Source organism: Vanessa atalanta, chromosome 16, assembly GCF_905147765.1.
Source record: "Vanessa atalanta chromosome 16, ilVanAtal1.2, whole genome shotgun sequence".
Lineage (NCBI taxonomy): Eukaryota > Metazoa > Arthropoda > Insecta > Lepidoptera > Nymphalidae > Vanessa > Vanessa atalanta.
The window spans coordinates 1,437,571-1,462,898 of NC_061886.1; the positions used below are offsets into that span (position 1 = coordinate 1,437,571).

At 33.9% G+C, this 25,328-nt stretch overlaps 3 protein-coding genes and 1 non-coding gene across 5 annotated transcripts in view; 3 read left to right on the forward strand and 1 right to left on the reverse strand.

The window, feature by feature from the left end:
• Positions 1–535: 535 nt before the first annotated feature.
• Positions 536–6,760, forward strand: LOC125069785 (recQ-mediated genome instability protein 1-like). Its single transcript, XM_047679358.1, has 7 exons — positions 536–682; positions 1,229–1,416; positions 2,605–2,701; positions 3,824–3,936; positions 4,355–4,495; positions 4,970–5,721; positions 5,867–6,760. The coding sequence occupies exons 1-7, from the start codon at positions 600–602 to the stop codon at positions 6,014–6,016; spliced, it is 1,524 nt and encodes a 507-aa protein (XP_047535314.1). The 5' UTR covers positions 536–599; the 3' UTR covers positions 6,017–6,760.
• Positions 6,761–7,712: 952 nt separating this feature from the next.
• Positions 7,713–16,914, reverse strand: LOC125070013 (ubiquitin carboxyl-terminal hydrolase 45). 2 transcript variants are annotated; one of them, XM_047679680.1, is made up of 7 exons: positions 16,798–16,914; positions 15,749–16,623; positions 13,526–13,649; positions 12,969–13,119; positions 12,319–12,466; positions 11,904–11,999; positions 7,713–11,231 (listed from the first exon to the last, which is right to left on the reverse strand). In XM_047679680.1, the coding sequence occupies exons 2-7, from the start codon at positions 16,593–16,595 to the stop codon at positions 9,685–9,687; spliced, it is 2,913 nt and encodes a 970-aa protein (XP_047535636.1). In that variant the 5' UTR covers positions 16,596–16,623; positions 16,798–16,914; the 3' UTR covers positions 7,713–9,684. The 2 variants fall into 2 exon arrangements, with proteins under 2 accessions (XP_047535636.1, XP_047535637.1); XM_047679681.1 differs by lacking the exons at positions 11,904–11,999; positions 16,798–16,914.
• A 209-nt stretch (positions 16,915–17,123) lies between these two features.
• LOC125070030 (Golgi-specific brefeldin A-resistance guanine nucleotide exchange factor 1) overlaps positions 17,124–25,328 on the forward strand; it is a 125,747-nt gene continuing 117,542 nt past the window's right edge. The window contains exons 1-9 of the mRNA XM_047679700.1: positions 17,124–17,627; positions 20,032–20,150; positions 20,847–20,955; positions 21,279–21,446; positions 22,757–22,856; positions 23,231–23,472; positions 23,766–23,928; positions 24,112–24,280; positions 24,693–25,313. Of these exons, the coding sequence (XP_047535656.1) occupies positions 17,327–17,627; positions 20,032–20,150; positions 20,847–20,955; positions 21,279–21,446; positions 22,757–22,856; positions 23,231–23,472; positions 23,766–23,928; positions 24,112–24,280; positions 24,693–25,313 (1,992 nt within the window). The 5' untranslated portion in view covers positions 17,124–17,326. The remainder of the gene's footprint in view (positions 17,628–20,031; positions 20,151–20,846; positions 20,956–21,278; positions 21,447–22,756; positions 22,857–23,230; positions 23,473–23,765; positions 23,929–24,111; positions 24,281–24,692; positions 25,314–25,328) is intronic.
• Positions 21,982–22,112, forward strand: LOC125070168. The gene has a single exon (XR_007119871.1). It is a non-coding gene; the product is annotated as a U11 spliceosomal RNA (small nuclear RNA).

Consider the following 25,328-nt stretch of genomic DNA (forward strand, 5'->3'; position numbering starts at 1 on the left):
AGCATTATAGGTAAAAGCAATGGATTGGAATAATGAATAATTAATTTGGATAAAAGTTTGCCGTATAACATTAAAATAATTATAACAATATAACATTAAAATAATTTACTTTATATACTTCCTAATGTTTATATTTAATTATTAGTTATAGTATATTTCAAATGCTTGGTAAAAATCTATTGGTTATTTAAAAAGGAAAATATTAGACTTTTGCTCATTTGTGTATTATCTCTTTTAAATTACTTCATATCATATTATACAGATGTGTCAATCTTTTCATTAAATGTCTTTTATTTGAACACTGAATGAAATATTTAATTTAAAAAAAATGTTAACCAAAAATAAACGCGGACGAACTACAAAACCATTTATATTAGTTAGTTAACACATAAAACGCTTAGTGGTACTGCATATTATTTATATTCTTATTGGTCACTTTTTAATTTATTTCTGTTTTATGAGATATGGCAAATCCATCTGTTATCATACTGTCAAATGTCAAATATAGTTTATTATTATTACTTAGTATAGTTATTAATGTTATTATTGTTTTGCAGACTGGATTATATTTATAATAAGTATAAGTACTAGTAGTTAAAATGTCAAATAATTACATTTTAGACTCTGTACGAAAATATATGTCTTCGAATCATATGGTTGTCGACCAAGATTGGTTATCAGAGTAAGTAACTTTAATAATTAAAAATAATAGTAATAAAATACAAATCTGTGAGATACAATATCACACAGATTACTATTTTTGTCGCATTGTACATTTTACTAGAATTATATCACTGTTTGTTATCATAAAAGTAGGATAAGCAATTATTAAACGTATGTGTCCATTTTCATTAAAACATTTGTATATGTACTATTTTTGTCTTAACATTTTATTTATTTAGTAACTTCAAAGTACTTATAATTTTTTTTACAATAATTACACACCATTTAAATTTATTTTCCCTAGTTAATTAAAAATGATGTTAAATATTTTTTTTCATGAATAAGTAAGCCTAATTCTACATGTAACTGAATTGAACTAAGTATTCGAAATGTATGTGACTGAACTCCTAAAGGGTTAGATGAATTACAATTTTTTTTTCTGTCTGTTAGGATAGCTCCTTGGATGGTCTAGATTGGACCCAGAAGTTGAAACTGCTATTGGATTCCAGTAGCTTAAAATAAATGTGTTTATGATTGTTTTAATTTTATTTATTATTAAATGCAGATGTGTCAATCATTTAATTGGAAACAACTTTAATGAAGATCAAATAAAATTACAAACAAAAGAACAATGGTTATTAAACAATCTAACGGATGTCTGCCCAGGATGCTTACCTCAAAATTTGAAAAATAGGATCAAAATAGAATTAAATGGTCGATATGTACTCCAAATAAATGCTTTAGTGGATATTGGTAAGTAATAGAAGCTATTTTAAAATCACACTTCAAGATATTACTGGTGTCTGTGTGTGAGGTTGTTAGGTATTTATACCCTTCTATATACCCTTGATAATGTCTGAAAGTATAAAAACTCATTTTTGCATTAGTTAGAATAGGTCACATATAAAACTCAATGCAAGCAATTAAGTTAGATTCTTCTGCTATCTCTAAAACAAACAATTTTAAGTTATTTACTATCATAAAAGTGTACAGTAAAGCTTTTTTATCACAGATAGATTTCAAGATACCAGGTTCAAAATTCAATACAAATGTGTCGAAAAATATTCTCATGTCTTGGTGACATTCGTAAAATAGTTGGTCCAATGCCTAAACTTTTTCCAGTAAGATTTTCTGATCCATTAGATTATGAAAGAGAGTTGATAGAGGGTCTGTTTGCGGAAACATTTGTCCAATATTATATGTACTGCTAGTTTGTTTTCTTGAGATTGGCCAATCTGTGTGCTAAATCAGTTAGGAGGTTAAAATTATATGAGTTTATTACTTTCAAGTAATTGACTAAGAAATGTTTACTGTGTTTTGGGAAGAGCATGGTTTCCCTCAATGAGTGGACACATGTACATCACGTCACTGACTTATTATTCATAGTATGGAATTAATAATATCTTTTACAATTACAATTATTATTTTTCGATAGTTATTTATTACAATTTTTGAACATACACTGAGGCTTTTTGCTACGTTGGCGCAATCGAAAGTAATTTACTTCTGATTGAGCCAACTGGTATAAGACCCCACTTCGAAGTGAGGCATTATAAGCTCGACGCGTTTTCTAGTGGACTTGGTAACTAATGATGTGATTAAATTTTTATAAAAATATTTCTTGACTTAGCTGTATTTTTTTAACTTTTATTGGTACTGTTGTTAAGTACGAAAGTATGACGACTTAATAAACGATACGTAGCAGCGTTTCAGAACTATCGATAGTTAACTATCGATAGTTGACCTCGAAAACTATTCAGGATATCGATAGTATCTCTCTGTAAGAAATACTATTGGTAGCAGCGATACTATTGATACTATCGATAGTTTTGGACTATCGATAGTATTTCTCATGGAGAGCTATCGATACTATCTCTAACACCTTATCTATCGATATGCAACACTAAATTACGTAGTATAACTTTATAAATAATATTGCAGGGTCTTCAGCTTATCAGCAACATTTAAAATTACAAAAAGTAAACACAGAAAACATTGAGGCAACTACAAGATTTGATGACAAGGTATCGAATCACAGGTAAATAAAAATGGTAATTATTTCTATATTATTTTATAACTTAATTCAATTCTGACAGCGGAGATGGCCCAGTGATAAGAATTTAGAAGTCTTAACCGTCATTAAGTAATACACAAAAATGCACCAAATACATTAATAAGAATTAATTATAATAATAATAAGAATCACGATAGCTCTGGTTTGAAATTAAAAATGTATTAACGTGCCCGCAGGCAGATAAATTAGTAACGGAAGTCTTTGCAGTTGCAAAAACTAAATGTTGTTAATATTCTGACAGTTGTATTTTATAGTTATATTTTTAAAGTATGTATAACTATTTCAATGGTAATAGGAGAAAAGATAATAAAAAACTAAAAATAACAAAATAATCTTTGAAATAATGCCTTTATATGAATAAGTCATAAAAGTAATTTTGAATTGTCATGCTACGGTATGGAGAAAAACGTTGACCTTGAGTTAATCGATCGTCATTGGTCAAGATTTAATTTTATTTATGATATTTATTATTGATTAATTGAAAAGAATGGCGGTTTTCAATGTATAAGATTTAAATTGTTTATTTATTTTTGCGAAAACTTTCATTTTAATTAAGTTTTAAATGTTGATGTAAGGATTGACAGAGGACATGACCATTAAAAATAAACTCATTATGTTGCCGCTCCCTAAATTTTGCCGCCATAGGTCCGAGCCTCCTCCGGCTTTAAAGGAAATCGCGCCTGTTCGCAATGCTTCACCCTAGACCGGAGTTTTGTATCGTATGTAGATAACGTATCATTTCTGAACATATTACGCTAACTAAGAAGAAACGCTGAAGGCTAACATGTGCATATATATATTCAATAAAATAAAACATTCATAGTTTATATACCACTAATGTCTAATTATAAAAAAACGCCATTTTTGACATTCCTTTTCTAGTTTTTTTTGGTGTAGGTAAATGTGTATTTTATTAGGAATGTATTAGGACCATATTTTAGGTTATTTCAATATTTATTTTGTAATCATAATATGTTCGAATAAAGAATTTAAAGCTGCCACTCTAAGATAAATAATTATAATGAAATTTCGATCAGTGAATAATGTCTCAAATAGTGTTTTAATCTAATGTTAATATTATTTCAGAATGATTCAATTGTATATGACAGATGGCGTGCAGGAGGTTACCGGTATAGAGTACAAGCCCATGAGGAATCTCTCTCTCGATGTGATACCGGGGAGCAAGGTGCTTATAAAAGGTAAGAAAAATTAATAACTAATTATATATTTAGATCAAAAAACTAGAATTTATTTTTGAAAATAATTAGCTCAGAAATGCAAATACAAAGTTCGGTCCCCTCAAATGAAATTGTTGTTAGTGAAACTTTAATTGTATCTGAGGAAACGAAAATGGTACTGTCGAGCGGTGTCACTTTGTCTTACGCCTTCTATTGCTATGGATTGTGAGATTAGCGAAGGATAAAGCTCGGGATGTAAGACGCTTCGTCTAATCGAGGTTTATGACCTCGAGAAGATTTGAGAGCACACCTCTTTGTTGGACCAAGTTTGTACTACAATATGAAATTCGTTGGAAAGGATATGATCATATCCATTTTATTTAAAGAGATAATTAGTAACAATTGATTTGAAAAAAAAATAAACATTTTTCTTTTCTAGGTCCAGTCGAATGTAGGCGTGGAGTGATTTTGTTGACGGAGAATTGTATAGAACTGCTCGGTGGGGAAGTCGAGGAATTAATAATCGCTAATTCTCAAGCCGCCATTCTTTCTTCCAAATTGAGTTTACCAATACCACAGGGTAAGTTTTAGAGTATTAATTCAGTAACTTAACTTGTCTCATTGCTCTGAGGATTAGGCCTAAGGTCTCAGATTTCGAGAGTGATAAAAACTTTTTTGGGTATATCGAAAAATTCTTTTGATGTCCAAAATTTAAAGAGTTCACATTTACGAGGGAAAATAAAGCACGTTAAGCCGTGTGTCCTCCGCCTAAATTCTGTCTGCAGCAGATGTATTCGCTCGTTATGAACTGAGTTTTGGTGCGAGCAAATTGATGCGGTTTTATCAAGATACGAATACGAAAACCCAAATCTTTATATCTGAAGAAATCTTACCTTGCAGAGTTGTCGTAATACACAGTCGCTATTTTGTTCAAACGAAAGTAATATAGAAATAGTTGATACGTATTCAAATTTAAAACGCTGATAAAGATCCACGTGTTACACTGGTTACATGAGTCTCGGTAGAGTATTTTAATATTTTTCACGAATTCCAGGTACAGCGATAAATCATACAAGAGATCGCACTATTCCATCACCAGATATCCAAACGACTCATTCGATAAATTCTCATGAGCAAATAGAACCGATGTCCAATTTTGTTGAAGACGATATCGACATGGAACAATTAGATGTAATCGAAGCTCAGTACAGCAGCGCCTTGACGAAAAGGCGCTCGGAAGACGACATGTCGAATCCAGATAAAAGAATCAAAAGGAACCCCATCACCAGTTCGAATAATGTCGACGATTATCCTGACGACAACGAAATGTTCTTCGAAGACGAAGAATACCTTAAGGAATTAGAAGCGAAATTTGATGAGAGGGAAAATGAAATAGAGTTTAATACTAACCTCAACAGTGGAGGTGCTAGGTCTGAGTCTAACGACGAGAATAATGCAATGACTGCATCTACTTCTAAAGATGATAGATCAGAACCCCTAAGTCGATCTATAAGGTCATCATCAGAACCATTTGTTTACATAAAACAAATAAATGATTTGGGCGAGTTGGAAAGGACCGGAAAAGTTTTTAAGGTAAAGGCACAAATCCTGAAGATTTTATCAAAGTTGACAGTAGGTAAGGAAGGGTGGAGTTTAAGCTGTACGATTGTAGATGGCACTGGAACGATAGATGTCGACTTCTCGAGCGATGTACTATCCAAATTAGTCGGGTTCACGCCTCAAGAAATGATTCAGATGAAAAAACAAATGGCGAAGAACGCGCAGATTAAGGATGCAGCAGTTTCGGTAAGTAATTATTTCCATTTTCCTTAAAAAAGTATTATTATATAATCAGAGAAGTTTTGTGACGTGAATTATTTCTGGAATATTTCTTTTCTTATACTTGATCAATGCATGAGTCATAAATCGAAGCTATTGAATGATGTTTCAGGCTCTACAAAAAGCAAAGGATAATCTTCAAGTACTCTATTGCATCATTGAAATAATTATATTAGAACGTCCGTTGATCACACAACTTATACCATTTGAAACTTGCCATACAGAGATTTTGATGAGGAGACTAAAAGATAGCGGACTATAAAAGGAATATTTTTGTAAAAATGTGTTTAGTGAGCGATGTTTAGTCTATGGTGCCTTAAAGATGAAAGAAGGAAGGATAAGAAATGCTAATGCTTTTAATGTCTATGGTTTTGGACCGGGTCGACTATTAAAAATAACATTTATAAATTGTTCATACTGGCACTATTATGTACATATTAGACGACTTCTTAAAAAAAAAACATTGTTGCCATATTTATTTTATAACATTTCCTTACTGCTGATTTGGATAACCAGACATGAAGGAATAAAAATCGAAAACGTTAAAATATTATTTGATTTGCTAACTTATATTAACAATTAAAAGGAAGTCATTATGGAGATTAAAAACAAAATAATTTTCATGAAGTTGAGAAATGATAACTGACCTCTTACAAGGTTAATATTTGACAATGAAATAATACATGAAATTGAGTCTGACCTCGGAAAGAGAAAATATATTAAGGTTTAATTGCAGTATAAAGGAAGGCCGTGTAAGCTTCTCAATAGCGTCAAAACTGAATTCTTTTAACGCATAGATTTTTGTACATATTAATTATTAAGTAAATTTGTATATTTTTGTATTAATTTATTATAATCATAATGCTAGATAGATTTAACATGAATTTAATTCATACATTTGTTACTAAATATGTGAATAAGTACATTTAATAAAAGTTTTAACTTCTAAAAATACTGTACAAGTATGCGCAATACTCGTGTTGGAAGTATTTAAATAAATTATTAAAGAAATATATTTTAAATCGCGTTCTTATTCAATCCTTATTTATAACATGAAATCAATGAATTGATTGTATTGCAGCCATCACCAAATGTGTATGTAAGGTTCCTCCATCGGTTGAGTGAAAGTGTTGCCAGATACAAGATTTGCCCTTGACAGAATAAGAGGTAAAGTTAAATTATAAAACTTTTATACGTGGGATATAATGTTTCATATCCCTGTATTGGGTTGAAGCGTTGTTTTAATAATTATTTAAAAATAACAGTACATTTTATGAATAAATTATTGACAAAAAGGTAATTCTAAAAATTTCTAAAAAGATAGACAAGTTTGCTCAAATTTCGACTTGTTTATAAATTATAGTGCTTGTCTCCGGACTATTTGGACATTCGGGTATATTAAGGAGCCAAGATGGCCCAGTGGCTAGAACGCGTGCATCTTAACCGATGATTTCGGGTTCAAACCCAGGCAGGAACCACTGACATTTCATGTGCTTAATTTGTGTTTATAATTCATCTCGTGCTCGGCGGTGAAGGAAAACATCGTGAGGAAACCTGCATGTGTCTAATTTCAACGAAATTCTGCCACATGTGTATTCCGCCAAACCGCATTGGAGCAGCGTGGTGGAATATGCTCCAAACCTTCTCCTCAAAGGGAGAGGAGGCCTTTATCCCAGCAGTGGGACATTTACGGGCTGCTAATGCTAAAAAAAAAGGACACCTAATCTCTAATCCTAGTAGTAGATATGTGTTATATCTATCTTTATTATACATATGGAGCTAATTCATTAGGAATAAGTTCCTTTCATTATCTTCCATAAAGTTCTATAGTTTCGATTTAATTTGTGCAACAAAACGACACAGTTATGTAAACATTATTAAAATCGAAACTTTTAAAGCAATATAATTAACACACATATAGTGTTCAGATTTGTTGTTTAAAATAATAAACTATCATGTGTTTTAAAACTATATTTTATTTAATACACCTGTTCATAACACAATATGTGGTTTCAATATACAAAATTATCAAATACAATAACATAATCAACTCGGGTTAACTATCGTCACAAATCAATAGACATACATATACGACAGAACGTTCTAGAAGCTTACAGTGAAATTATCACAATCGACGGCTGACAGTCAAAAATTGACTGTATACAAAAATTTGTAGCAATTTGTTGCCAAACGCGAGCCACAATCTACGAAAATGTTTAACTTTAAATTATAATATGGCTAGTAAAAATTATCTCTCATTTATTATACAGAGCAAGGCGATTTAATAGTCGGATCTAATTAAATTCTGTATAATATATATAGTATAAAACAAAAAAAAAAATAACTTACATTTCAGTTACGATCAAATTTGGAATAGGAGTTCATTTTATAATTTATATTAAGAAATCTTATATATTTCACCGTAAACTTCTCGAAACGAATAGTATTAGTCAAACACGGAGCTGCATTAACTAAATTGAGCACTCAACTAATTAGTAATTAGTATAAAACAGGAGTGGTATGTCTATATGACAATATTTTAGCTAAAGTTAACGTTGTTTACACAGTAGCGGTTCTCACATAAAAATCATTGAAAACAAAATCAAATTTAATTACAACAGTTCATGTTAACGAAGAACACTATGCATCAGATATTCTTTAAAAATATCATAATGAATAATCGGATCGAACATAATTGCGCTAAGCGTTAAGTTGTAAGGTAACGCCCACATCTTTGCAACTGAGAAGTGGTAGGTCTGTCTGAGCCTTAAGTGCAATTGATTTCTTGTCACGTGAGACCACATCCAAAGCATAACGAGACATCACAAAACATAATAAATAATATTTTCAGGGCGTTTAAATATCAATGCTGTTATAGTATACTTATAGCCAAAACTAACTTTACGTTAAAATGTTGACACTTCAATGGAAGACTAGACCATTGAGACAAGTAGTTCTGATCAGTAAAATATAGTAAAAAAAAAATTACGTTACTTTCGTGTGATAAATTTAAGCCTTAATAAAAATCATTCTAGACATTATTAATAAATACGTTAAAATAAAGGTGCACCGACACTGACTTGTATTTTTTTTTAATTAAAAGTATGTATAGTAAACGGCATGAGTCATGAGCACAACCTAGACCTGCGCTGTAGTACATTTTTACATATTTGGGGAATGAAGTAGCCGGGGCGCTGAGACACGCGATTGGTCCGTCAGGCGATGCTCGTCGTCTATTGGACTCCCGCTTGTCATTTGGTAAAGTGTACATGCGCGAACTTGCCCCTACTGCTGCCCATGTAGGCTAAAGACTCGTGCCGGCATTATACTAACTAAAGCCATTAATTGGAAGAGTAAAGCTTAATTACAACTTTTTAAGGATTCTAGCACTGCATCGCTTCAAAGGAAATTATTGAAATAGTTGTTTGTTTGTACTTATGATTTTTAAGGCAATGTTATATTAATGGCAGTTGTATAAGAGAATAATAATTAATTTTATGATTCAAATTCCTAATTTTAATTTACTAATTGGCCGAGTTTTAAATGGAAGTAGTTCGAAGGTAGTATTTTTTTTAAAGTATAGTTTGTGGTCTGTTTCGTGTGTAGGAGCACCTTTAGACACAAAACTTCAGAACAACATTATGTAAACTCTGTCATTATGATTATAAATCGACGGAACCACCGATATATGTATAAACGTAAACATAATTACATCGCATTATATATTCAACGATACATGAAAGGACGCACGCACGTTTCCCGTTCACAAAACGCAAGCGTCCACTAAACGAACACAGGAACCGTATGAAACCTACGAAACGAGTCGACTACCGAGAACTCACGATCGCCACGTCCCTCCGACCACCTCGACAATAAATTACAATCCGACCCGAGCGTCGACGAGAAGGAAGCTATGTACACCGCGCTCCCTCACAGGATGCGCTCGTAGAACAGCAGGTAGGCCTGCGCGCGCAGCACCTTGTCCTCCGAAACCTCGGACACCATGCTGTCGGACACGTAGAACCAGCGCCCGCGCGGCACCGGGGCCCCCGCCGGGCCCTCGCCCGACTCGTAGCCCGACAGCTCCGACTCGGAGTCCGCGCCGGGCGCCGGCAGGAAGGAGCGCCGCGGGGCGCCGGGCCGCACCTTGACGTAGGCCACGTAGTGCCCGCCGTGCATGCCGCCCGAGTGCTCCACCACGCCATACAGCGAGTACAGCAGCCCCCCCCGCGCGCGCCGCTCCTCCTGGGCGCAGAAGGGCGCCAGGTTCAGCACGGTCGGGAAGTCCACGTGCTTCGACATCTTGCGGAACATGCAGCGCGGCCCGAGCTGGAAGCGCTTCAGGTGCAGGATGAGCACGGCGGGCGGGCTCGACACGAGGAAGCGCTTGGTGGCGTTCGTGTACACGGTCTTGCCGTCTTTGCCGTTGATCCTTTCGGTGCAGGTCTCGCAGCCGACCTTGTTGTTGCCGGTGAGCAGCTCGAGCGCCGTGAACTGGGCGAGACAGGACTGGATACTGCACTCGTCCTCGTCGCACACGTAGCGCGGCGACAGCGGGCTCTGGCGGGAGAAGGACAGGAAGTCGCGGTTGGTGTTCTTTTCGGCGTCTACGTTGTTAGCTTTGGTCCTGGGTACCATGGGCGGCGGCTCCTGCGAGGCGTCGGCCGCGACCGGTGAGGGCGGCGTGGGCTTCGGCTTCGGCTCGTCCATGTCGAGCTTTAATTTTTCCAGCTTGCTCGTGACGTCTTGATTCATATCGTTGTACAGAGAGTCTTCGTTTCTGGCATTGTTGAACTCCCAGCTATTTTCGAAGAGATCCCTGCAGGCCTGCACGCTTATACCTCGGGAGACGACCTCGTTGGAATACTCCGGGGCAAAGGATATTCTCGAGACCGGCCTCTCGAAGTCGCTCTTGACGGGTGACAGTTTGTTGTGTTGAGGACTGGATAGATCCAGATTGATTTCGCTCGATAAGGAACTATGGCTGCCTAGCTCTTTTCCGTTCAAAGGAGAATCTACATTATCGACTGTTTCCGTGGAATTGTGTTTGGTCGCTTCGGGACTGGCGACTCCTGAATCTGGGTTAGAGAAGTTCTCTAAAGATACGAGAGGTTTATATTCGAGCGCTATAGCAGTTGTCGACGTGCCAACTTCTGCGAATTCTTTATCCTTGTCGGCCGATTCCGGCGTGTTGTCCGTCTTCTCCTTGTCCAAATCGACGGGGCTGGTTCGGATGGAGTCGGAACTGATGACCTTTTCGGAGTTGTATCCCGATTCCATGTGGTAGGCGGCGAAGTTGGCGGCCGTGTGGGCGATGGCCTGCGTGCCCGTGGACACGGAGTGCGTCTCCGTCTGTCGCGGGAGATCTTCTAGATTGTCTTCAACGTCGGCATCAGATTGTTCAGAAGACGATTTTCCTTCTTCCTTCGACCCGTTGGCCTCCGTTGGTGAAGTCTTATCTTTGGAAATTGAATTTCCTGTAATAAAAAATAGGGATTTTTTGAAACTTTCTAATATAGAGAGATACTTATTTCCCATGTTGATGGAATGTTACCCGATGTTATGATATATCAAATGACAGCTATACAAATATATATATATATGTATATATGGTTAGGGTTGCCAGGCTTTCAGATAAAGCCGGACATGGGCTTTTTGATTGCGTGTCCAGTTTTTCCTAGGCTTTTTACACTTTATTTATTTATTTTGCAAACGAGATACATTCGATTTTATTTATATTTCATTAGAATTTAACAAGATTTTTAAAAATAATCAGAAAAGCTTGATCTTACATACAAATTTTTTACCGTACCTATTAATACTGAGGCACAAAATCTTCAATAATGTAGGTTGTCCGGCCTTTTTACCCAAATATCCGACTAAACTAGTTTGTCTGTCCGGCGATTAGATTTGGCGACCTGGCAACCCTATAGGTGGCTATATTGCGAATATCAAATGCGAGAATGCACAAGCATTATTGAATAAATGTTGAAAAACTTTAAAGCAACCACTGTCTCAGAATGTACATTTTAATAGCTGATATATACATGATATAATATATTGTTGTTTCTTGATAACATATAAGTTTTATTCACAAAAGGGTTAGTTAATTAAAATGGATATGCATTCAAAGAACAACTTATACAAACCTTTTTTCCTAGCGGCTTTCCTAGCGACGCGTTCTTTCTTCAGTTGATATTTCGAGGGTTTATTCTCTTCTTGAGCATTGTATAAATTACTTTCGTCTGAAATTTTAGCCCTTATTACGTATAACATAAGGTACCTTGAGGTTAGTTTTTATTGGGATCATTAATTTTAGTACTTTTAGACACAAATTAATATAAAATTCATTCAAATTGTTACATTTTGTAAAAAAAAGGAATAATTACGAAAAGCCTATAACTAGTAAATCATTAAAAAAACAATTATGACTTAATATATAAAAATGACTTTTAGTTATTAAATTAAGGCATTTCTCACTATTTCCTTTTCAATAGTATATGTATAATTAATATTGACACATATTATACACACTACATAGAAAATATTCCACCAAGTACATACCATTGGGCGTTTTCCTTCTAACCAGAGCAGGTGGCTGAGGACGTGAAGCAGCAACAGGCAGAGAGAGATCAAGGAAGTATTCTGAACGATCTGATTGGTGGAAGCACTCCTGGCACTCTAGGGTCGATACTAGGAAGCCTCGAAAGACCTACAAATGGTAAATAAAAAAATTAAACACACAAATATATATCTTTTTAATTTCTCCTTTAAATATAATACACCCATTGGGCAAACAAAGAAGCTTGAATCATTTGATTTTTAAATGAACCAATAATGTCAAATTGAACAGAAAGGAATAACGCTAAGAAGGATAGAACATAGTCTTTTAGTCCATGACCACCAATCCTACAGCAAATAAGTAAACCACAAATTAAATTATTCATATAACCTACTAAAAAGTAAATGAGATTGTGCAAGCCTGTCTGGGTAGGTACCAACCAGCCATACTTAATATAGTTCTTTTCCAGTTTGAAGGGTGAATTGTTTAAAGGGTGTTTTTTGAAGGTTGGGTTATTGGGTTGGTGTATTGGCGATGTAAGGAATGTGTAATATTTCTTACAGCGCCAATGTCTATGGGCTTTTGTGACCAATAAATATATCATCCATATGCAAATCCCTCCAACTGTTATATGAAAAAATTATATAAATACCTGTTCTGGTCTAAGCATGGTGTCCGAGGCCTGTTGTCCATAGAACTTAACCTTCTGTTTAATTTCTCCGTCAACTTTAGCTGGATCAACCTTAGAACTAACACCCAAACTGCTTAGTATGACAGACTGGTAGCGACGTAGGTCCTCCGACCTGCAATATAATTTATACAAGTTATTATTAATAAATAATAACTAATTGTGTTTAATGATTTATGTAATTTAATTGTCGGAAAAGAGTAACTACTGATTTCCTTCCCAGTGTTTCTAGTTTGAATTTACTTATAATTTTTTCCAAACTGGTGGTAACATGAAATTAAATTTAATCAATCATAAACAATGATTCAAGAGTGCTTAAATGCTTCAAGAAGGCTGGAATAACTTTATTCAAGCCTTCATTTTTCATTTTGATTTTCATCTATTACAATGTTTTTTCTAAAAGTAAATTTATAAAATCTGTTTTTAGGTAAACCGATTATTATTTTGAAATATCTATAAAAATTGGTATGAGAATTTATATAAAAAATAATAATATATTATATATAACATATTTGCCTTACCTAACAGCTTCAAGCAAATGTCTCAACAGTTCATGGGCATCATGTTGATCACCGCCGCCTAACTGCGGCAGCTTGTTGACTAGAGCAGACAGCAGCTTTCTAGGATTGTATACTCCACCTTCTCCTGAAAAATAATATTAATATTTTTTTATTAACATATAATTAAATGTAGAAGAAGAAAACACAATTACAATGCTATATTATAAACAACAAATAGTTTATGATACAAGAAAAAAGTTGTGATTTATTACTCCTCTTGCCATTGAAATCGACATTACGGACATTATGAAACACATGGAACCTTGAAAGCATTATGCCAAAAATCTTCAGATGAATGTCAAAACCAACTGTTTTTTAATTTAATTAGATAAATGGCATAGGGAAGTATACGAAACAAAATCATATATAGATCAAGTAATTCAAAGTTTATGAAGGTTTTATATTTTTTAGATTTTGAATTACACAAATTTATATGCATAACAATAATAATGTTAAGATTATACAAGTAGTAAAATAGTAAAACATACTTTATTTAAATAAATAATACAATCTTATATTTTATATTTATAATAAAAATTATCTTTATGTAAACACAATGTTTTTTTAACATATATTTACTAATTATCATTTAAATTACTCTACTCCACATTTGTTAATTGATATAGAACATCAATTATCAATAAAGTGCAAAATAAGTGCTAAACTAAGGACAGCCTGTATGTCTTAATTTAGCACACTTCATTTCCTAATATAAGTGTATTATATAATAAAAAATTCTTTTATTTTATAACCACAAGAGGCATATGGCTTCACTTGAGTATTACACAAGAAACATGAATATTAATGAGACATAATAATATTTAATTCTGTTCTACTTATATAATATCAAATTAAATTTTCATGAACGTATGAAAGATATATTGTTAAAAGTACTATCTATGTGAATTTTGGTATTATTTATTTATACAACTGTCTCGACTTTTTGTAAAGGTCGAAGGTCAGAATATTCTTTATTCAAATAGGCTCATAAAAGCTCTTTTTGGATAATAACAGACCTTAGAAATTAAATGAAATGAATCTCTTTGAGGATGTTTCAGATAAAATTATAATAAATTATCTTATAAATACAACTACAGAAAAAAAAGAAGATAATTATAATAAAGACAATTAATAAATAAGTGCAATGCTTTGCTTCTATATTGAATATAGATTTAACATATACACTATTGAGTTAATGTAAAACTAACACCAGTTTAGAATGTAGATTCTACCAAGCAGAAAAGGTACGAAACTCCTACTTTCACGTTTCTTTTATAATTTCTTTAGAGAAGATATTACTATTAACACACCAAATTTATTTTATATAATAGCAGAGAATATTAATAAAAATTGCAGCAAAGTTTACACATAAATTTTACGAAATATGAGATCAACCGAATTTAGTGACAAATTATTAAATACTTTTTGAATCTACTAAGACATTGTTTCACGCACTCATTCATATATCTGTTATTATGGGTATTAACAATAAAAATCAATAAGAATATATGAGTGTCAAATTGTCTAAGCATCACAAAGAGATATAGGTCATTCTGCTAATTATATATTTAGGTTACATTGTAACCTAATATTTAAGTCTAAGTTATTTAAACAAAACAAACACTTCTCACATTACAATACTGCATTTTTAGACGGAAACAATTAAAGTAATTGTTTAATTTTTTTTTTATAATACTGAATTATTTTATCAATTTTTATCATTAAAAATTGATATATATCTCTATTAAATTTTGCCAAGGTTAAATTTGTAAAACAAAGAATGAATATAATTAGTAAGAAATCATTTCTTGAACTCAATGCGAATTTAATCATTTAACTAAATTTTATTTTCAATTGTCATCAATATAATGATGCTAAAAGATAATTTATATTTATTAAAAAATAACAAAGACTTCGTCGAAATATTTATTGTGACTTTGTGTTAATAATTATCCAATATGAATAATATATTCAAATTAGAATCTATAATTAAAAATAAAATGGAAAATTACTGTAGAACAATAATGATAATATCATAGAATATGTACTTATTACTATCCAAGAACAAAGATATTTAAAGATACATAATTGAAGTTCAAAGAAGGTCAAAGGATTTTGAGGATTAGTATTTATGATTATATTTTAAATTAATTTCTTATTTGAAAAATTTACATAATAACATACCTGCTTGTAATTCATCCAATGTCTCGGCTAAGGTCTTTGTCAAGATTCCCCACTCAGCTAACTGTCCAGTAATTGGTGGTAGGTCCACTTCTTTGTTCTCCTCACCAGTTTGGTCAGGCTTAATGGACAATTTACCACCGGGCAAAGTAAACTTTTCACCGGGATTTGCCATTTCTTGCAAAACATTTAACAAATAAGGTGTCTGAACTAAACATTGAATGACAGAATTGAAAAAACATGTGTTCCCTAAATTTGTTAGACCCCTTACACGGGGCAAGTTCAATGCCATTGCCTTATCTTTCCCCTTATCATTCCTTGACATTGTTTCTAATGGCATTGTGAGTTCTAATGGCTTGGATCCTAGGTTGTCGAAGGGCAGTTCTATTGGTGGTAGTTTCGGGTTACTTGATGATTGCTTTTTTAAATATTCAACACATTCATGAAGTTTTTTCGCGCTAGAAGCTGTAACTTCATTGTTGCAATTATAGCAATATATCTCCCAAGTTGTAGTGTTAGCTGTTAATGCATGGCAGTCAGAGTGGGGCGTGTTGAAATGATTTAGAGCATGTTTATTACGTGTACGTCCACATAGTTGGGTCCCGCAGCGCAAACACATCCATAGCGAGAGGTCTTCTTCATAATTTGGGTCAACTACTTCGGTACTCGCACTTTTCTTGCATTCCGCGCATTCTTTCTCGAAACCCCCATTTTTGAGTGATTTCTTCAGGCGCGTGAGGTCTACTGCTTTAGCTACATGGTGACATGCGGACTTAACAGTTTCGTCGCACGATTCAGTCGACTCGTCTCCATTTTCGCTAGGATCGCTTTGTCTCTTTTTTTTAACCATTGTCGCGTTAATCTAGGTTAGGAGTCGCCTGCAACGTAATCAGATACACATTTAAGAATAACTGCATGAACACAAAAAGAACAAGTTGACAAGTCTATGTCGATAGCCATTGCACGCGTGACAACGCAAATTCACATACAATATTCAGAGAATTCTTACACGTTTAAAAAAAAAATATAATTCTATTTGATACCGAACTTACAATTACATGCAACGTAAATTTTTTTATGTGCCTAGGACGTCACAAATTATAGAAAAATCTAAAATTCGGAAATTTTGTCAGAGTATGAACCCACGATAGTCAGACATCTTTACGATGTTGCTATTTAAAATAATATATTTTTCTTAGGCATTGTACACATTATTATATTAAATTGTCAAAAAAGTCGATTGAAGTATGACTAATTCACATCGATGTAGCAAATAACTAGGAATCTATTGCAAAAGCAAAATGCCAGCTGGCGGAAGGTAGGTAATACTAAATAAATGAAACGTCAACATGATATGATCGTGAATTGTGACGGAATTTGATAATCAAGTTGTGAATTCCTATTGATTTTTATTAGGAATTTTATCATATTTTAGTAAAAACAAGTCATTAAGATAATATCTGACAGTGGCAGTTTGTTATATGTTTTTGAAAATATGTAGTTTGGTGATGATTATACTTCAAAAAATAATTTATTAGACATTGTTGATATCGGTGATATTTACTTGAAAAACTCGCAAATATGTCTTTGCCGGGTAATGGGATTTTTGTGGTGCAAGGCGAGATGGCCATGCTGGTCACCGCCATGCGACGGAGTACACGCTGGGGTTCTCATTCCTTTCCTAATGAGGAATATGACGTCCTTATGAGAACCTTTCAAGATTTGAAGACTATATTAAATCAAGTGGATGATTTACGTTTACTAGACCCATCGACGTACTTAAGCCCTTTCCTAGAAGTTATTAGAAGCAAGGAGACCACCGGACCAGTAACAACTTTGGCTTTATCAGCTATACACAAATTTCTTTCTTATGGACTAATCGGTAAGAAGTTTTACTGGCAATTTAAAAAAAAAATGATACTTATTACCTTATGAATCTATATCGTATTTTAAATAAGCTGTTTTTGTGTTACTTTTTTTACCATATATTTCCTTACTACTTTTAGTAACTGCTAATAAACATTAAATAATGACGACCTCCATGGTCGAGTAGTGTGTACACCGGTTTTCATGGGTACGCCACTCCGAGGTCCTGGGTTCGATTCCTGGCCGAGTCGATGTAGAAAAAGTTCATTAGTTTTCTACGTTGTCTTGGGTCTGGGTGTTTGTGGTACCGTCGTTACTTCTGATTTCCATAACACAAGTGCTTTAGCTACTTACATTGGGATCAGAGTAATGTATGTGATGTTGTCCAATATTTATTATTATTTATTATAAATAATAATAATTATTTATTATAAATTGGGTTAAAAGATAAAAAGATTAATAAGTTATCTAATTTGAAATATATAAATTATGTCAAGTGTCTCCTTAATCTGAAATACTTTATCAATCAAAAAAATGTTATTATTTCAAAAATAATAAAAACATTATTTTTACTATAAAACATAAAATAACTATAAACCTGTGGCTTTATCCTTGCAAAGTTTATAATACCTTACCTTATAGCACATAAAACATCACCTAACATTTTATGTCCTCAACTAACTCGAAACTATCTCCATATTGAATTTCATCAAAATCGGCTCTGTGGTTTAAGTGTGAAAAGGTTGCAATACTTAGAATGATAGTGTAAATTGAGTATTTACCACCTGAAGCTTTAATGTATAGCTTGAATTAAAATGGGTAATATGATTCAATCATAACACAATTAAAGTTTTGAACGTCATTAATACATTTTAAAGTAATTTTAATAGATACTCATTGTAATTACGTTTTAATTTGATGAATCAAAACAGTTTTTAAAAAGTTTTATTAATATTCAACCTTAGTATATTTTTATAAAAAATAAATATTTTCTTGAAATAAAGAAGATTATATGTAAATACAACAAGGTATTAGTTTGGTCTTTCTAAAAATTATTCTTGTTTTATTTAAATTTTTCTTGTTTTAGTAAATTTTAGTTTAATTTTCTAATGCATTGTTATTTTAACTTATATTTGATTATATCATTTTAATTTATTAACTAATGTTGTGGTCCTATCCTGCTGATGTCATAATTTTATAATTTATTTATAACGTAACTGAGTTTAGACGGACTCTTGCCCATTTTTGATCAATCTTTCTGAATAGGTGATCTTATTCATTGCTAGTTTTGCTATTGATTGACAAAAAATATTGAATAAAATTTTAATTCCAAATTTTTGTAATTATTTCTAAATTAATTTTACTATATATTGTCTGTTCATACATTGAATGTGTTTTTTTAGTTTAAAAAAGCATAGGGCTTGTGATTTGAGTACCGTTTTAATGAACTTTTTATTTAATCTTAGTTATACAGACACTGGTTTTATGGGCTTGTGCTGTAAAGTTTGATATCCTTTCAAATTCATACATGAATATTTCTGTATAGGACATAGTCATCCTACAAATACTAGGGCCAATTATAATTTAATACAGGCCAAACGACACTACTTTGCGTCCTACATGTTTAATAAAATTTTTCAAATTTTTTAAGGTGCCTTTGTTTATTACGTGGCGCGGCGCTGGAACCATAAACTTGCTGACCATCAGGTGGTCTATTTGACCATTTGACAGCTCATAAAATGTTTATGGGGAGGAGTTACAGGATGCCTTAGGGATATTTTGTGATTTATCTAAGGCATTTGATTGTCTGTATTGGTACACGAAATTTTGGTCAGGAAGCTACGTCATTATGGCATTAGAGACACCGCCCTTAATTATCTGATTTCGTATCTAAGCAATCGGTTTTAGAGGGTGGATGTGAATGGAAAGAAATATTCCGGGGCTACAGTTACTGTGTTGGTCCTTCAAGGATCAATTCTTGGTCCATTTCTCTTCCTCGTTTATATAAATGACCTGCCACATTTCTTGGGTAATAAACACAAGATAGTATTGATGGTGATGATACTTCTATAATTTTTAAAATAAAAATACTGCTTTCAATATATGATCATGTGAAAAGTGCTCGCACTGAAATACATTGGTTTAGTGTTAATAACTTACTGTTAAATTAATAATGAACAACTCCTAACGTAAGATCTGTCAACGAACATATTTTTAAATGGGATGCATTAGATGTTGATGTGAATAATAACTAACTGTTAAAAAGGAAGAAGACAAAATGTACTACATTCACTTTTCCTAACATCAGATGTGTCAACGAACGTACTTTTAAATGGGAAGCATTCGATTTTGATGTAAAACAACATAAAAATAGATTGGCTACTAAACTTAGACTAATATGATATGTTGTCATATTTCAGACCCGACCCACTCGAGCGTACCAGCAACAGTTGAAGACATCGCTGATGCAGTCACCCACGCCCGTTTTGTTGGAACTGATCATTCGTCGGACGGTGTGGTGCTTTTGAAGATTTTACAAGTAATATTCTTTACATTCCTATTGCAAATGAGTTTTACGTATTCAATTATTGCCAATGAATTTCTCTTTACAAAAGATACACATTTATGTGACATTTTATTTAAAAATCTATCTCTCGTTGGCTCGGCGATCGAATTCGCACTATTTATTTATTTTTATAAATGGAAGGCAAGCAAGAATATGTACCCCCAGATGGTATGTGGTCACCATTGCCCATAGATAGGTACTTTTTAGACCGTCAAAGCGTTGCCAACCACATATAAACATACAAATGTACTGGAGCAAATTCCACGTTTGGGGCTAGAATTATTGCCGAGTTGCATTTCCAAAGTAGCCAGTTTTCCTTTTCGCATCCAGTTCGATCCCGCAACTTCCTCCGAGTCATTATTAATTATAAATAAATTATACTAAAAAAAACATTGATAAATAAATAATAAGTCATATTACTCAATACGAGTTTATATTTAAGATAAAAAAGCGTGGACTTAGTATTTATTTATTTCTAGGCAGGATATATATACTCTGTAATTTAAATGGTGGAAAACAGTAACTACTGAGTTTCTTGCCGGTCCTTCTCGCTAGAATCTACCTTCCGAACCGGAGGTAGCTTCACATTTAATTCAGCACTGTAATATGACGATTCAAAAGTTATTTTATGAGACTACTTGAATAAAGAATATTTTGATTTCGTTTTAGGTTTTACGTACTCTTATGCTGAGTCCAGAAGGCGCCATGTTGACCGATGAAAGTGTTTGTGAGATTATGCTCAGCTGTTTTCGAACGTGTTTTGAGACGAGACTTACAGGTAATAAAAAAAAAAAAACTCAAATGTTTTATTAATATCCTAGCATTAGCTCGCATGTGTAGTTCCTTTTAAAATCATTTTTGTAAATGATTATCCGATGTAATTAACTCGCCAATAATTACGTAGGTCCAACAGCAATTGTATACAGATTCTGCTTCATCTAGTAAAATTTCATGAACGCAAACATTACGAAGATATGTCTCAGCTAACTGGTTAAATTAGCCATTCACAGAAACGCATAGCCACTTTACTAAGCGGCGCCGTTTAACTAAAAGGAAACCAAGAAAAAAAAACAACTAATTCCAACTTGCATATTTTTGCAGAACTTCTCCGCCGTAACGCCGAGCAGAGTCTCCGTGACATGACTCAGTTGATTTTCATGAGACTGCCACAATTCCCGCCGGAAGACGCAGCCACGAATTACACAACCGTCGGTCTGTCCCTGAAGCGGAGGGACAAGTCCTCTAAGAAGAAAATGGCTCAAGCTAACAGTGAGAGACTTACTTTCGTATTTATAATATTACTGGTCAAATCAAGACGGTGATTTTATTTATAATATTATGCTTCGAATTTACACGAATCTTCAAGTTAATATTAAATTTAAATTATACGTACTCGAATAAAGTATATTTTATTTTTTGTTTATGATTATTAAAGTATTAACTCTAACTTAAGCTTAGGACAATATGATTTACTTAAGTTTTCGTAACTCATTAGATTTACTTACTGATTTTGGTTTTATTGATTATAATTAGCGTTTTAAAATAAGCTTATTTTATTTATATCTTTATAAACCCTGACAATTGCATATATAAGTCAAAGTAATTATGTTATCTAAGTAAAATTCTTAATTATCATATGTCATATAAGTTAGATGTCATGCCAAAATTTGTATTAAGCGGGCAAGAGTAACTGGAAAATGGAGTTTCCGAAATGTGCTCACTAGATGGCGCTGAACGTATTTAAATCGCGCTAACGTGTTGTTCGCGCGGAAATATATAGATACACAATGTGAATTTCAAGTTTAAAAAGGGTGTTTACCGCTTTGATGGTACGTACGCCGTTATCGGTGTGCGGGGTATGGTTATCAAGACATACCCAACACATAATTTTTGGATTCAGGAGGCTGTTGGCTACCCATAAGTACCGGCGCCTCTTCAGAGTATGTCATTATTCTTCAATAAGAAATAAATTATTTCTTTCACAAAATATCTTAGTAATAGTATCAAAATGCAATTATAAACAGTAAAAGTCTCAATCCTAGGCCTAGTTTCTCCTTTAGAGGAGTTTATAGAAATCATTCCACCACGCTGCTCTAATGTGGGTTAGTGAGTACACATGTGCCTGAGTGATCTTCTTGATATGCAGGTTTATTCACATCGTTTTCATTCACAGCCAAATTTATTAGTCACCTCGAGTATTAAATTTTACACATATTAATATTTCATCTTTGGATTTGGAAGATATCATTGTGTAAAAAGTGTGTGTGTGTGTAACGAAAAAAAATCCCGATTGGATAAAATTTGTCCACTGTCCATAGATACTTGGGCCCCGTGTGCACACATTTAAAAGTATTTGGAAATGATACAAGGCAATGTTAGTAATTTAACTAGGTTAGGTTGGAATGGTATAAGTCCGAAAAAGTCGTCCCTTTATAATAAATACTTACATTTACTAACTCATGTCGGTAAATATTAGGTTTTACTGGAAAATCTTAAGATTTACCGTAGTTCGAGCTTTTACAGTAACATATATATTAACTAAATGCGATGTATTTGTAACGATAGTGTTTCTTTTCAAGGTACAAATTCCTTGGATAGGAAGTCGTCAATAACGGAACAGACTGGCGTCGTTGACTATGAAGCCGATTTGGAATCAAATAAGCACGTTCAAGGACACGGGTAATTGTATATAGTTTTACTTCTAGTGTTAGTTTTACGTGGTGGTAGGGCTTTGTGCAAGCCCGTCTGGATAGGTAAATAGCAATGTTTGATATTGCTGTGTTCCGTTTTGAGAGGTGAGTGAGCCAGTGTCTTCAAGCACCAGGGACTTATATTAGTTCCCAAAGTTGATAGCGCATTGGTGTAATGTAAGGAATGATGAATATTTCTAACAGTGCCAATGTATATGGGCCCTGGTGACCACTTACCATCAGGTAATTTCAAATTTAGTTTGTCTAATATTTATTTATTATTTTAATATCTCTATGGTCAGTTTTAAAACTTTCTGTTATTGTCGAATAATATTTATTTTCCTCTAAATTTATGATTTTCAGTCAAGACAAGAATCTAATAAATGAGGCAGAGATAACAATCGAACCGGTCGATCAAGTCAAAAGTCCAACGAAGAAACACGCGCGTCACTCCTCTATGGATTTGGCTGCGACCGAAAACTCGTCCATAACTCAGCTGCTCGAGAAGTGCGTGAACAATACGGAGAGTGGAGAAATCGAAACTGAAGAAGTGAAGAAATCCGAAGAGGACGACGTTGAAGTCGTCGAAGCTGCGGAAGTCGATGGTATATTGTTTTTTATCGTTTTTCTTTGTCCATGAGACGGTACACTAAATATATACACAAAGAATGTGTATTCAACATATGCGAATATAAATAAATAAAACGCGCGCAAACACACATATTCGTGCGTAAATATACAACACTTATACATACAGCCTACTCTCCCTCCCAAACGATATTATGTATTGCTGTTTGGCGGTAGAATTTAGATAAGTGGTTGGTACCCAGACGGGTATGCATAAAGCCCTACCACTGACTAAAACTACTGGAATAAAAAAAGAACCTTATTTCCTCAGATCCCACACAAGCAGACCCTCAATCCACCAAAGAAGATGTCCAAAATGATAGCAGCGAGAAGTTAGAGGAATACGTAAATAATAGGGGCATTCGCTTCACACCGCAAGACGAGTCACTGAACTTGCAGCCGTACGGGTTGGTCTGCGTGCGGGAATTGTTCAGGTTAGTTTACGAGTTAAATGGTATCGTATCGGGTATGATATCTGATGATATGTGTTCTTTTCTTCTGGAACTGTGACGACATTGACTTCAAAAGATTACGTTAAATTAAGATACATCAAGTCTACTATGATGGGCAATTGGCGATACTTAGTTGTAAAATTCAACCTTAATATTTTCTTCCAGATTCCTGATATCACTGTGTAATCCACTCGACACGCAGAACACGTCCGCTATGGTCCACCTCGGCCTGAGTCTGGTGGCCACTGCGCTGGAAGTTGGAGCGGATCAGATCGCAAAGTACCCGTCGCTGCTCTACCTAGTGAAGGATCCGCTTTGCCAGAACCTGTTAAGTGTGAGTTGCACGTACAATTTTGATCGCCTTTCAGAAGTTCAAGGTCGTTTCAACATCAAGTAAATTTTAACTTCGCCTATTCATAAATTTAAATGTTTGTTAAAAATTATGTATTAAATAAAGGCATATTACTTAATACTAGATTATATAGGTATGTAGATGATTAATAGGTGTTTAATTAGTAGTTATTCTTGAATTTCAGCCAGGATACGTATTCTAATATAATAAATGCGAAATAAAAGCCCACATTGATAGATTTAATTATACACACGCAAGAGTTTCCGTAGTTTTTTTTTAATATTCTTTGTTTAATTTAATTATTTTTAATCATTTTGTTTTCTGTAATAGTATTGTATCGAATATCATGGCCTATATATAGGCTATATATAGGATATATCAATTTTATTTTCAGTTGTTAGATACGGAAAGGATATCCATATTCGCGTTGGATCTCCAAATCTGGTTTCTTCTCTTCGAAGCGCTCCGGACCCACCTCAAATATCAAATGGAGGCATTTTTTAAGAAGATTATAGATATAGTATCCGCCGATACGACGAAATCGATATACGAATTGAAGGAAATACACCACATAGCGTTGGAAAATCTCGCCCAAATGTTCAGGATACCGGGCCTCTGCACGGAGCTCTATTTGAATTTCGACTGCGACGTTTATTGCATCAACGTTTTCGAAGAACTGACGAAACTGCTGTCGAAGAACGTCGTCTCGTCAACCGCTTACAATATCCACACGATGTCGTTGGAGGCGTTGATGACGATCATCGAAGCCATAGAAATGGGCACGATGCAAAAAGTAGAAATAGAGAACGTCGAAGAAGAGAAGGAGGTAGAGTATGACGTACGAGGCGGTCACGTGACGCTGGAGCTCGGCGGGTTGGACGACGCCTCCGTGGTCAGTGATCACGTGACTCATGATATAAGCCATTATTTCGGCGGCGGGAGAACGGGCCGACACAAGCCGGCGACGGATTTGCCGTCAGAAGCTGAATTGGATAATGTTAAGAATATGAAAAAGGTATGTTGAGATGTT